The sequence below is a fragment of the Heteronotia binoei genome, chromosome 14 (assembly GCF_032191835.1).
Source record: "Heteronotia binoei isolate CCM8104 ecotype False Entrance Well chromosome 14, APGP_CSIRO_Hbin_v1, whole genome shotgun sequence".
In the NCBI taxonomy this organism is placed as follows: Eukaryota; Metazoa; Chordata; class Lepidosauria; order Squamata; family Gekkonidae; genus Heteronotia; species Heteronotia binoei.
The window spans coordinates 2916350-2930069 of NC_083236.1; the positions used below are offsets into that span (position 1 = coordinate 2916350).

General features: G+C 40.9%; 1 protein-coding gene across 1 annotated transcript in view; it reads right to left on the reverse strand.

Moving 5' to 3' along the window:
- Nucleotides 1–13720, reverse strand: part of SLC12A7 (solute carrier family 12 member 7) — a 104837-nt gene that overhangs the window by 17534 nt on the left and 73583 nt on the right. Inside the window, exon 21 of the mRNA XM_060253941.1 lies at nucleotides 2836–3017. Coding sequence (XP_060109924.1) covers nucleotides 2836–3017 — 182 coding nt within the window. The remainder of the gene's footprint in view (nucleotides 1–2835; nucleotides 3018–13720) is intronic.

Consider the following 13720-nt stretch of genomic DNA (forward strand, 5'->3'; position numbering starts at 1 on the left):
CTTTATATTTTTATTCATATTTTCATCACTACTAAACAAAATGCTTCATGTCATTAAAAATAAAACCCTCACAGTATACACGTGTTCTCTAAATCAACAAGCTCTTTAATTGCATCCCATGCATTTTTTAAATACTATACGAAACCAGTTGCTCCTGATGAATTCTTCAAGCACAGCAAAGGTATTCTCCTGTGTAACCTTGTCCTTTCCCGCACTTTTAAATAGCGCTTTAAGAGGGAGAGGGAGATCGATAGCGGCATGGTGCACTCTCTGGACTAAGCCTGATGTTACTTCCTGTGCCCAACGTGGGGAGGGGACAGCCTGAGGCCTGCTCACCCCCCATCCCAACCCCATTCTCTTCCTAAGCTGTTCTTTCTGGGCAAGCGCAGCAGAACGCCGCCTTCCTCTGTACCCAGCAGCTCCCCAGAGGTGACAGCCCACCATATTTCAGATCATACACGGCTCAGCCTCAAGAGTACCTGTATGCAAGATTAGGTGACAAATAGCCACCTAAAATGAAATTAATATTCAAATGAAAAGCATGCTTTTGACCCTGTTTATGAAATCTTGCCACCCCTCCGCACAAGCACTGTCCCATGAGCACTGCTTCCATAACAGATCCTTCCTGCCTGAAGTGGTGCTCCTAGATCTCCCTGATTCCCCAGGACCACTTGGTGTGGAGACTGTGTAGCATAGAGGCTTCACTGTGGTCTGGAGTGATCTCCACAGAAGGGGGCCTCAGACAAATTTTCCCTCAGCCTCAACCATATGAAGATCATGAGTATTTATTCAACTACTGTAAGGATTACAGAAGATAATGTGTGAAAACTGCTCTGAACACTGAAGGCACAAGATTAAGGCAGAGCATTATTATTATTACCACAATTAGATGTTATTTTCAGCCCGTGGGGGTCAGGGAAGGGGGTCATACAGAATTCAGTAATCTAAACTCTGACTACGTTGTCCCTCTTTACCAGGTGGGAGGCAGCCTTTGTATTAAAATTGTGCATTTTAATAAAGCATCCAAATATGTAACAATTCCCATAGCTACTTGGCATGTTGAAAACAAGTCTATTTGTATTTTGCCAGTGTTCCTAACACATTCAGCTTCACAATACAATTTGAAATCTGCATTCAGATTAAGAGATACAAAATTAAAAAAACCATTTGCTCTCAGAGAGATCATGACTCCTAAAAGTAATCCTACTCAAGATCTAAACAAAATAAATGGATGTCAACGGGGCAGGCTGGTATAGGAGCATAAATGTGAGAGTAAGCACCTGCATACATGGGTAGCACTGGTATAAATTATAAGCCTGTGAGGCTCCTGGGCTAGTGGAGACATTCACTGAAGCAACTGAGGAAGCAGGTCGTCACCATTTTATTAAGACTAATTTTCATATCCTAATCCCAATCTGCCTCATTACGATATGGAACATTAGAGAATTTCGGAAGTTGACAGTCTCATTTTCCAGCACCCAGCAAATACTCTAAATGCCCACACTTATTACAAAAACAAGATATAGCTAATATACTATGACTCTTGTTAACACAGGACATAAGAATCAAACCAACAGATAAAACACACATTATTTACATATAATTTCTAATTTTTTTAAAAAAAGTTTTACATTGAATAATGAATGCGTCAAGATTGCAAAAGCCAGGCACTTTGTATAGCTGATCATAAATACCCTAAGTTATATTTGGTTTTCCCCCCAATTAAGTAGCAACAACTTTTATTTAAAAAAAAAATCCAGAAAAGCTTTCCATTACTGAGAATGTGGCACACAAGCAGTTTCTTTTCCACTTACTTAAACAGTTTTATCTGCAAAGTAAAACCAGCCGAGGAAATTATTGCTGGGTTTACATCACCATCTAGTGGCCACCAAAGTATTTCTTTTATCACTGAAACGCACCAGAGCTACAGGAGCTGGCAATGTGAAAAAAACTTTGCTATTGTCAGAAGCTTATGGAAAGCATTAAGTTCTCGTGACTGACATTCTCTTTTAATGCAGCAGTCACAAACCAATACTTAAAAAAAAAAAAGATTCCCAAAGTTGCCTGTGACAGATTGTTTAATGGGATTCCAGTTAAGACTTCACTCCTTCTGAACTCTGATGGTGCTATATGGAAGACAAGCCCAATCTAGTCAGATCTGAGAAGCTAAACGGGTCAGCCCTGTTTAGTACTTGGATGGGAGACCACCAAGAAAGGAAGTCCAGAGTTGCTACAGGGAGGCAGCCAATGGCAAACCACCTCTGAATGACATCCTTGTGGTGTTACCATAAGTCAGCTGCAACTTGATGGCACTTCACATCACCAGTTTTTGCACTCTGATGCTGCTGAGCTGAAGGCATGGGACAAAGTATTCCTAGGTCACAGGAATGCACAACTAGGTTCTAAGCTCCTTGAGGTAGGGAATAGGATCTCTTTTCCTGTTTAGGAATATGTGGGTTGCCATGGTGGTCTGAAATAACAGAACACAGTTTGAGTCTAGGGGCAACTTTAAGACTGACAAAGACCAAGTGTGCATGCTCATAAAAGCGTATACCCAGAATTAAACTTTGTTGGTTTCAAACTTCGTTTCCTATTTATATTACTCTGCAAGATGTGCTATCAATGGATGGCAAAACATTAACATCGTTGCCACCACCTCCATCAATGCACTACTGTTCTCAAAGAGCTTCCAATATTTTCCTCTTATTATTTCCACCAGAAGCTTAGGAGACCACCTTATGGACCCCACTTATTTCATAAGAGGACTATACATCTGAGTTTGATACTTCCAATATAAAACACCAAACAACCTCAATCAAATATGTATGTACTTACGGTTTCATACTGAAGAAGTCCTTGTAGCCTGTCATACACGTTTCTTTATTTTTATGCTTCTCAGATATAAACTTTTCTTTTGTCCATGTCATTTGTACATTGTCAGGTGTAGCAACAGCAGTGAGAGACTTAACTATCCCCGTTGAGTGGGATGCAGTGTTTCTGTCATGGATCAGCTGAGCCTGACCGAACACAAGCAAGAAAAAGAAAGACTGGAGAGTCAAGGAAATTAAAGTGGCAGAGGCCTTTTCTTGTACTGCACAACCAGTTTGTAGGGAAAAGACCCACTACATTCAAAACAGTTAATTTCTGGTTTAAAGCTAATCACATATCTGAGTGATTTATCAAAAGAGGGGGAAATCCATACTTCAGTTGACCTCAGGTGGGCTCAAATACTGTTTCCAGACCAGTAAATGCATGTATGTGTGTGGAGCTTCAATACTGGAGCTGATGAGATGATTTAAGGGATGACCACTGTTGAAAGGACAAAGGCAATATACACACATCACACACGCACTCTCGCTTTCCAAAAACCCATAAGATGAACATATAAAAAGAGTGAAACCTTTAAGAAAAAAAGATGCAGAAATGATATGATCTGCCAAATATTGTTTTGTCTACAATATATATTCAACTTCAAAAAGTCCTGGTGGTTCTATCATCTGGAATCTGCATGGAGTGAACATGTAGCCTTGCATGGGATGCCACCAATGTGATGGAAGTCATTAATCCTAGCAATTTTTGGATAATCAGGTTTTGGATTAGCCTGGCTGAAAATGTAATTTCTGGCAATGGAGAATGTTTAGCCTTATTTCCAGGACCCTTTCTGATGGTGGGAATGCTCTGACTAGAGTGGAATCTAACATGCCTCTTATAAATGATACCCTTTGCATGGGTTGATCTGGATTCCTTTACATTGACCTATAGGTGCAATGCCTCAAGCATCTCCTTGTATAAGGCACAAGTTCACTTGGCTTGATATCGGATACGATTAGCCAGTTGTTGAGATATGAGCATATCTTGTACTCCCACCTTCATAGGTAGGCCATTATCACTGCTACTACCTTAGTGAATACCCTGAGTGCCATGGCTAGCCAGCTGTGTGTTGGAAATTGAGATATTTCTGATGGTCTGGTCTTCTCTTTACATAAAAATACGCATCTAACAGCCTACTTAGTAACAGTGTTACAAGCCATATGCTCAGACATAACACAGGAAGAACATCTGGAATGGATAACATGTGGAGGAGTGGGGAATGAAATCCAGTCCTCCAGATTATAGTCCACCACTTTTAACACTACACCAAACGGGCTTTCTATGTTTCCAGCAGTTCTATATATAGTTCTTGTCCATATTTTTAAATATCTTTAGAAGTTATATTCCACCAGAAGAACATCTTATACCAGTTGTCTCTTAATGCTTGACTTGCAGTAAATTTTTATGCCATTTTCCAATTGTTGAAATGTTATTTCTTGCCCTAAATTTTGAGTCCATTTCAGCATAAGCACTTTAACTTGTTCAGTTTCTATATCATATTGAGGTAAAACTGCTGGTGCCAAGCCCCCATGCCAGCTCCTGGACTCCCCCCACCCCCTCCCAATCAGCACCCAGTCATCAACTTCCAGCTGCCCAGCGGATCACCTGCCTCACCTCCCACCTCAGAGGCTCCCCTACCTGGAGTCCCCCTCCAGGGAGGTGACAGTGGAAAAAGAGGAGACACCTGCCTGGGAGGAAGAGCCTGCTGCCAAAACTGACTGAGGTAGAGAGAGAGAGAGGTTATATCATGGGCACATCTGAGGGGGATACCAATGTCTAGAATGGTTCTGGCCATGAGTGCGTCCATTTTAAGTTCAGACCAGTGCTGTAGTGAGAACTGTTGTAGAAGGGAATTGCTGTATTTAACCTGCTTGCTGGCTTATCAACTGTATTATGTCTGTAATGTTATACAAGTAACTTCTCACCCTGAATGTGTGGTACCATTTGGAGTTGAAGGCCATGGCTCGGAAACTTTCACTTTGGAGTAACCTGCTTAAGCTGAAGATGATAACAGCTAAGGGGGGGGGGGTAGAAGGGGATGCTTCATTGGTAGAGAAAAAAAGGCGCCTAGTGCTTCAAACTTGAAATGGTCCGGACCCAATGTTATAAAAGTATTCCTGAGCCTGAGGGCTGCAGTCTCACCAAGATGAAGTCTTGGACCAGTAACATCTTCATTTAATGAATAAACCTAATTTGAATTCATCACAGAGGCTGTTCTTGATGCAGCACCTGACAACCAGGTGTTCCTAACCTCCCCCAGCTGTAGTCTGAGGCAGAGCCACACCCTGGAGCCTTGACTACCGGAGAGCCTGACAAAAATCTGAAATGATCCTTTCATTGAGTAATTTCGTTTGTCAAAATCAGATAAGTCTCTTATCTGGCCTCTATAAGCATGAGTGGTTTCTTTCAGAAATTAGTTGGAAATATACCAGCAATTGTATTTTCTTTCCTTCTTCTTTTACTGTTTGCCACAATTTAATTTCTCCTTGTGGATTTAACATGTCTTGCTGGGTTACAAAATTATTGTTTTTTTTCTCTCACACAATAAAATGCATCTATTGGTGAAGTCACTGGACAAATCCTTATTTTTTAAAAACCCCATGTTTTATGTAAACTATCTCTAATTACATGGGGGTTTGGGTTTTTTTTAAAAAAATTCAGGTTCTTTACCCAAAGGAGGTTGTGAAGCCCTTGTCTGGTCTGTGGTTTCTAGTTTCATTAGTCTGTCATTACAACTTTTAATCCAGACCAGGCTTGCTTCTTGGGAATACAGCTCAATATTGGGTACCAGTAAGTCTCCTTTCTCTTTTTATCTTGTAACACCTTGAATCTGATTTTTGGCTTTTTGCCTTAATTTGTTTTTGCCAATCTTTCAGAGTTTTCTCTTGTATATTAATTGGTATCATCTGGAATAAGGAATTTATTTTTGGCAATATATTCATTTTGATTGCAGAAATTCTTCCCAGCCAGGATAATTTTAATTGAGACCATCTTTCCAACAACAACATATCTTTTAATATTCTTTCCCCTTTTTATATTCTTTTCCAGACTGCATTATAATCTTTAAATAACAAAGTACTTTGTCCAGTTAAATTTATATCCAGATATTTAACTGGATTTGTTGTTAGTTCACATCCACTAGTTTTCTTAATATTTTCCTCTTCTTGCTTTGTTGAAAATGTGGAAACGATAAGTGAGTCCTGTAGAGTTCTGTCTGTATTGCCTGCCAAGACTGTGACCAGCATAGTCTTTGGCTTCATTGGGAATTTGGTTTTTTAAAATATTTTAAGATCTCTTCATGTCTTTGTTTCCAGTATCTTTTCATCTTAGTCCTGGGTCCACCACATATGGCAAATGGTGTCTTCTGTTTCTCTGCATCTCCAGCAAGATCTTTTATAAATTCTTGTCCATCTTTCCAATATCTTTTGGGGTAATGTACCTTCTAGAGAACATCTTATAAAACTTTGTTGGTCTTAAAGGTGCTACTGGACTCCTACTTTGTTCTACTGCTTCAGACCAACATGGCTGCCCATCTGGATCTATCTTATGTCACTGTTCTCTGAGTGCCCAACTAGCAGAGGATCTAATGTTCTTAGTCCATAAGTTTTCCCAGCATTGAAATTGTATTTTCTCACCAAAATTCTGCATCCATTTGATCCTGCAGGGTTTAACCTGTTCTTTTTGAGTCATACTGAAGCAATAACTTGTAAATTTGTCCCAAAAAATGGTCTTTAGATTGTGAAATTGTCTTTTCAAAGTCAGTCAGTTCTTTAGTAACAGGTATCATTTTTAAGTCTAGAAGAAATCTGAAAGTACATCCACCATATTATTTTCTTTCCTCCTCCTTTAATCTCTTAATCTGTGTGTGCGATTTTGACCCACAGAACCTGCAATTTTTGAAGAGCACTTCTTACGGCATTGCCCGAACATGAGGTCTCTGGAGACACAGAACGAGAGTAGAAATACCTGGGAGTTTCTGCTGGTTGAAGAAGACCCAGAGCCTCTACTAACAAACCTCTCTTCTGGAAAAGGCAGGAAACAGTGGAGGGAGGGGGATAGAGCACCCTCAGGAGTTTGTGAGCTGCCACAGGCATGCACATGTACAGTACCCATGTGTTGTGAGTCAGTCTGCACCAAGTGACATCGAGGAGGTCTACTCAGGAGCTGAAGAAGAGTTACTTGCAGCCAATTTTAAGCCAGCAGACAAGCAGCAGAGAATTTAGTTACTTGCTGATAATGCTTTACAGCCCACAACAATGGCTGAGTTGAATTCTGAAGCAGTAAAACCTTCAAAAGCTGCTCTAAGTCCACCCTGCTCTCTACCCATGGAGGCCTGGTGTCAGCAAAGACGCACAGAGCTCCAAGAAAGGAGGAGTGCACACTTCATGAACCAATACCAGCTGTCAAGTGATAATAAGTGAGTTGCTTTCTGATTGCCAGATAGCTGGCTTGTTAAGGTCTGGCTCTCATTAAGGCTTGGCTGTAAGATGAGCCTCAGAATGGCATTTGAGTGCGGAAGCAACGTATAGGTGAAGACTCTGCCATCTGCCTTGCTGACACCTGATCCATGCTTTCTGGAACTTTGGACCCTGGACTAGACCTGTATCCCTGGATTTTGGACTGGACTGGACTTGCTTCCTGAAGTCTTTGATCTTGGACTGGGCTATGCCTACCAGCTCTCTGTAACCTGTGACTTCAGACTGGACTTTGACTGTGCTCTTCTGGAACTCCTGCTCCTTGTCTGCCTTGCTCGGCAGCAACCGTTCTTCCTGGTGGAGTGGAGCCAAAACACGTCTGTGACTGCACAGGTACCATGACAATGAATATTGTTTATTGTTCCTCAATTTTTAATACTAGTGGATCATTCTGCCTCGATTTTTATCTTGAAAAACCGTTCACAAACCAACATCAGACCTGTGAAACAAATAACGGAGCTACAAATGCAACAGATCTATGACTAGTCATATCACATGCATCAAAGTAAATAATATCCAGTAACTATGAATATATATTAATAAATATTACAAATCAAAATTTTATAAATACACTTTGGTATTCAGAACATAAATGATAATTACAGATACCCATTACTGCTGGACTGAAAACATTTAAGACCTTAAAAATTATGGTGTTTAAAATACAAAATATTTTAAAAGCATGGACAAGGATAATTCTATATTCTAATTTCAGAGGATTCTGACATTGCTTTAAACACATACAACATACTGAAAGGAAACTACAAGAACACAACACAGTACTATATGCTAGAAGGGGGGTATTTGGGTATGAACAGTTTTCACACTTGAAGTGCCACTTTGTTCACTGTGAATGGGCTTAAATAAATTAACTTTACCTCAGCTTGTATTATGTAAAAGTCAAATGTTATTTTTGCTGTATTCAGCGGGGGGGGGCAGACAATGGGAGGGGAATGTGTTTTTTAAAGAACCCTTTTCATGGGAAAATTGGAAAATGCTTTTTAAGATAAGGTTTTACTCATTCAAAATTTACGGAGTTTGGCATCTCACAGGTGATATCAAAGCAGTGCAATGTCCTGGACTCAGCTGTGCTGAGGCACTATGATCACCCAGGCTACGGCAGCCCTCTTGGCTGGGCCCAGTGGGTGCCCTGAATGCCTCACAGGAAGAGGACTTCTTCAGTAATTGGAAATGATCTTCCATTGAGTAAAGAAGGCTTGGGACGTTGAGACACTGTAGGAATTCAGCATTCTTGCCCCTCTTCCTTCCACATGCTTGACTCAATTATAGCAACCATTCTGATGCCAACTTGTTCTGTCAGAGTCAGGAATATCCCAGGTGCCTCAGTGTCACAATGGGTTGTGAATGCACACTGTGCTTGATTCCAGCACTGAGGATGAACACTTACTGCTACACAGTATGCAGCACTGAACCATCTGGCATCCTGTCCACCTTCAAGCTGCTGCTTCTCTCATGCATTTCGCATGGATTGCAACCCCTGCAGGTGAACGACTCACTCTGGGAACCAGCCACAGTAACTGACAACTTTTCACAACTTTTCACAAGTCATTCCCCTTGTCTGAATTTGCACACGCCTGTCCTAAACTTGGCTTACAAGTGCAGCACTGTTGGTCCCTTAACTTTGGTCAGGTGACCCAACATGCCCTATGATGGGACATGCTCCCTTCTCCTGTTTCTCCCTTTCATGGTAGTGCTGAGCTGCCACTGAACTTTGGTTAGCACTAACCAGATTCCTTTGTATCCTTAATTCACATGCGTCAAATTCTAATTTCAAATGCAGTGAGGAGAGCAACCCCGGGTAGCAACACCTGTGCACAAACAACTTGACACCATGCTCGAAGCAGCAATGGAAAAAGAGGAAGAAGAAATGCCCAATGGGGAAAAAAATCAGATTGAAGCTGATTTCTGGCATGTCTTCCAATTTAAGCAGCAGACATAAACCTTAATAGTACATCTAGGTGCCAAGAACACTGTGGCTCAGTGGCAGACAGTCTCAGGTTCAATCCCCACCACCTCCAGTTAGAAAAGTCAGATAGTATGTGATGTGAAAAACTTCCCTGAGACCCTAAAGAGCTATTGCTAGTCTGAGTAGACAATACTGATTTGATGGACTGATTCAGCAGAAGGAACGTTCATGTGCACTTTAGAATTTCTAACTGCCTTTTTTGAAACACTCACATAACTACACTTCTGTTCCAGTAAGGCAGGTGTCCATTTAGGACCAGGGCTTTTTTTGAGCAGGAACACACAGGAATGCAGTTCCGGTTGGCTTGGCACAAGGGGGTGTGGCCTAATATGCAAATGAGTTCCTGCTGGGCCTCTTCTATTAAAAAGCCCTGTGTGAAACAATGGTGATGTCAGGGGTGTGGCCTAATATACAAATTAATTCCTGCTGGGCTTTTTCTACAAAAAAGCCCTTTTTAGGACAACCCCCCGAACACTCTGGACAATTTGCATTCTTTATTAATATTAACCTACAATAAACAAACTAAATATTTCTGGTACCATTAGGGCAGACTGCTCTCTTGAGTTTGTCAAGCAATCTGGACAAAAAATAAAGTCACCAAGTGCACATCAAAAGCTTTCTGTGTGCAGTCAGCCATCATGGTAAGCAATTTATAGCAGCTACGTGACAATCATTTAGTGTGCACTGCCCCTCATAGAATGTCTTGCTTTGTTATAGCATTTGAGAAAAGATGTTTGTATGCTCCAGTTCTGCCAGGGCACAGAATTCAGTATCAGGGGTGGGGAACAGGTTTGTAGCCTTTATTGTTGTGAAGTTATGCTTGGACATATTTAACTCATTTCTGCTTAAAATTCAGAAGCAAGAGAGACAGGCTGAACATGATTCCCAATTGATGGGGGCGGGGCTTCAGTGTTCAGTGTTCGCAATCATGCAGCATGCAAAAGTATGCAAATATGCTCAATTTGCATCAGAATTTGACTCTGGCACAAAATTTTCATTTGGGTGAAAATTTAATTTTTTTTTTAGTGCAAAGTACACAGAATCCAAACCACCACTCCATATTGAAAATAACCTTCAACAATTTTTGGTGTTCTGTAATCTTTAGTATTTCTGGAGAGAAACAGAATGATGGGAGAAGTGAAGCTGCAGAAGACAAGTTGGTTGGTTCTTTTCCCAGTACTTCACAAGTACTTCAAAAGAAGAAGATACATTATGCAATATATGTACTGATCAGTATTTCCAAGGATGCAACAAAAGATACCAGCCCAAAGCAGAACTGACTGCTGGCACTCCAAAACAATGAATCTATTTTGTTTAGTGATACAAAAATCAAGTTAGGATTGCCTAGGGATTATTTCAGGAGTTAAATAGGCAGGAAAGCGCAAACTATTAACACCCATCACAACTATTAAAGTCCTATGTGCTTTTTATAATGGAGTAGGGGGTGTTTGGGCATGTAGTTAACCAAGTAGTTAGTAGTAATTAGAAGAACAGGTCAATAACAGCAATTAGTATAGCTGTGGTATGCAGCGGCACTCTAAGTGTTATAAAGGGAATGGAACAACCACACAGTACAATTTCTACCTCTTCCTCTCGAGTGTCATCTTGGCTAAAGCACTGCAGGCCAGAGCGGCTCTTTCTTCTGATTGAGCCACGAGACCCATCAGTGATGCTCTGAATCTGGGACAGGAAGGGTCGCCGGGTGCAACCAGCATACAGAAAAAGGAGATCATTAATCATGGCAGCTCATAAAACATGATCCCAGCACATTAAAACAAAAAATAACTGTATCCACACAGCAGATATTGTACTTTAATGTCACTTCCTTTCCATAGGCACAGCACTGATTTGTTACATTTTGCATCACCTTTTGCATTCTGCCCCTTTACCACTTCTCACAAGATATGATAAAACTTGAATGACTATTCCCAACATCAGTCCAAGGACCCTGCAGCAGGCATGTCAAAAGCCTGATGGCTTCTCTAGAAGGGAAAAAAACCTATTTACTATTCCTAAACTGGATGTAATGTGTCTGTTATCTAATTAACATTTTGGTACAAGGAATTTTGAAGGCACATTGGGGTTCTCCTTCAAAAAGACCACTCCTTGTTTCAAAACAAGACTCTTTGGAGATCCAGTCACTTCACACGAGAAGGAGGTCAAGACAAATCACACTGGAAATATTCCATGTGGCTGGCAAATATAAGGCCCAGCAATAAAAGAAAGAAAATCACATGACTGGCTAGATTTCTGTTTCACAGCATTAATTTTAGAGCATAAAGCAAACAGTTTAAGCCATTAATGATAACATTAGACTTTTTGAGGAAAAAATGTTATTTCCTAAAACAAATCTTTATATTTCAGTATGGGATAGAAATAGCAGGACATAATATTTTAAATTTGAAATAACAAAGCTAAATGGTTAAATTAAAATTTCTTAAAAGTACAGGACTGCAGACAAGAGATACCTAGGAATAAAGCTAGTAAGAAAACAGAACACCAACAAGAAAACAGAACACCAAGAAGCACTGTTGCACCAAACGAGAAGAGGAGGATAAGGGGCGAGGACTGCACTTGCTCAGACACACACAGAGCAAGCCATGGCCCACTGGCACTGCTAACATCTCCATCTTGGATGATCACTATGTGGGTCCAGGAGGAAATGCTCTGCCTAAGCTCCCAACCTTGCTGAACTTGCAGGCATCTTTACAATTGTGACACAGAAGAGTCGATGCAACCACAAAATGGCTGCTGCAGGAGGTGGAGTCAACCACAAAATGTCAGATTGATGTCATGCATAACTCTCACACAAACTCTTCAACATTTGAGGCAGAAGCTCTGCTTGACAGGAAGCCTTTTGAAACAAACATATTTTTCTAATATATTTTCTTGCATACACAAATTCTTGTGCTATGATGGCAGCTGCTACCAAAGCAATGTTTTTTAACATCTGCACAGCCAATCAGATCTCCAGCTGCCAATCAAAAGCCCTACAGGGCACAGCTTTCTAAAAACACTTGGAGGGCACCAAGAAAGGTGTCAGCAGGCGCCAGCATAAACCATGCCTGCTGCCTGCTCCTACACTGCCAGCCTAGGAGTGCAGCCAGCATCTCAGAGGCTCACTCTGGCTGCTTGCTCAAGATGGCATCTGAAGAGTGAGCTGTGACTCGCGAAAGCTCATCCCCTTTGGTTAGTCTTTCAGGTGCTCCTGGACTCTGGCGCACCACACTTTGGCACCAGTGCAGGGGGCTGCTTACCCCTGCTTTACTTTTCTAAGGACTATAATGTTTTGGCCCACAAACAGGAATTATAGGATGCCAAATGATAGCAGTTGAGTTAAACTAACAACTTTTAAAAACACAAAGTACACAACGTGTTCAAAAGAAGATACGATCTGGATATTCTGCATGTGCAGCCCTCTTCATTCACTGCAGTCGAGTGATCTGATCTGTATATTAAAGGATCAGCTGTCCTGAAATAAATTCAGCAGCTATAGTGGGGCAGGGGGGAGGCTCTGGGTGGATCACAGCCTCTGTATCCATAAGAAGGGCTGGCTCAACATATTCTAGTAACTGTGAGAAAGCCATAGAACAAAGTAGGCGTCAAGTTGCACACTTCATCAGACAATAGGATGGAATGGAAAACAGTCCTACGCCAAAGGATAAATGGGCACAAATCTGACATCAGGAATTACAGGACTGAGAAACCTGTGGGGGGACACTTTAACCTTTCAATGCATTCAGCTGTTTTACTGCAAAGGAACTTCAAGAACAGAATGGAGAGAGAAATTGCTAAATTACAAATTATTATGAAACTTGGAACAAACACCTGTTTTTTTTTTATCTCATTACATATTCTAAATCCACTCTCTGTCAAGCATTGTATACTCATTTTATATTACAGAATCCAGATTTTAGAGTTGTTACTAACCCAGAATTAAATATGGGCACATCAAAGTAGCAGCCCCCACCTTTCTTCTTTCGCTTTTACTAACAGATGCAGGAATGTCCTCTTTGAAGAGAAGACCTCCTGGGACTTGTTCCCAGGCCCAGCCAGGCCTGAACCCAGGATGTGCTAGTCGCAATATAGATAAGGAGCCCAGCGTGTGAATTTCACACGTGAATGTAAAATTGTTTATAGAACCTTTGATGTGCCATTTTAAAGCATGTATTCTAGTGCTACAAAGTATCAGTCCCAATCTTCAGTTCGAATGAGCCACATGGATTATCAATAAACCTAACTTTGTTTCAAAAACCAAGGACTGGTTATTTTGAAATGTCATGCTTGACACTCTCACTTATAGCTATATATCCACAGTATTCCAATGTATTTCTCTTTTAGAATAGTGTATCAGAATGTTTTTTGGTATTGATAAGGGATATTGGCT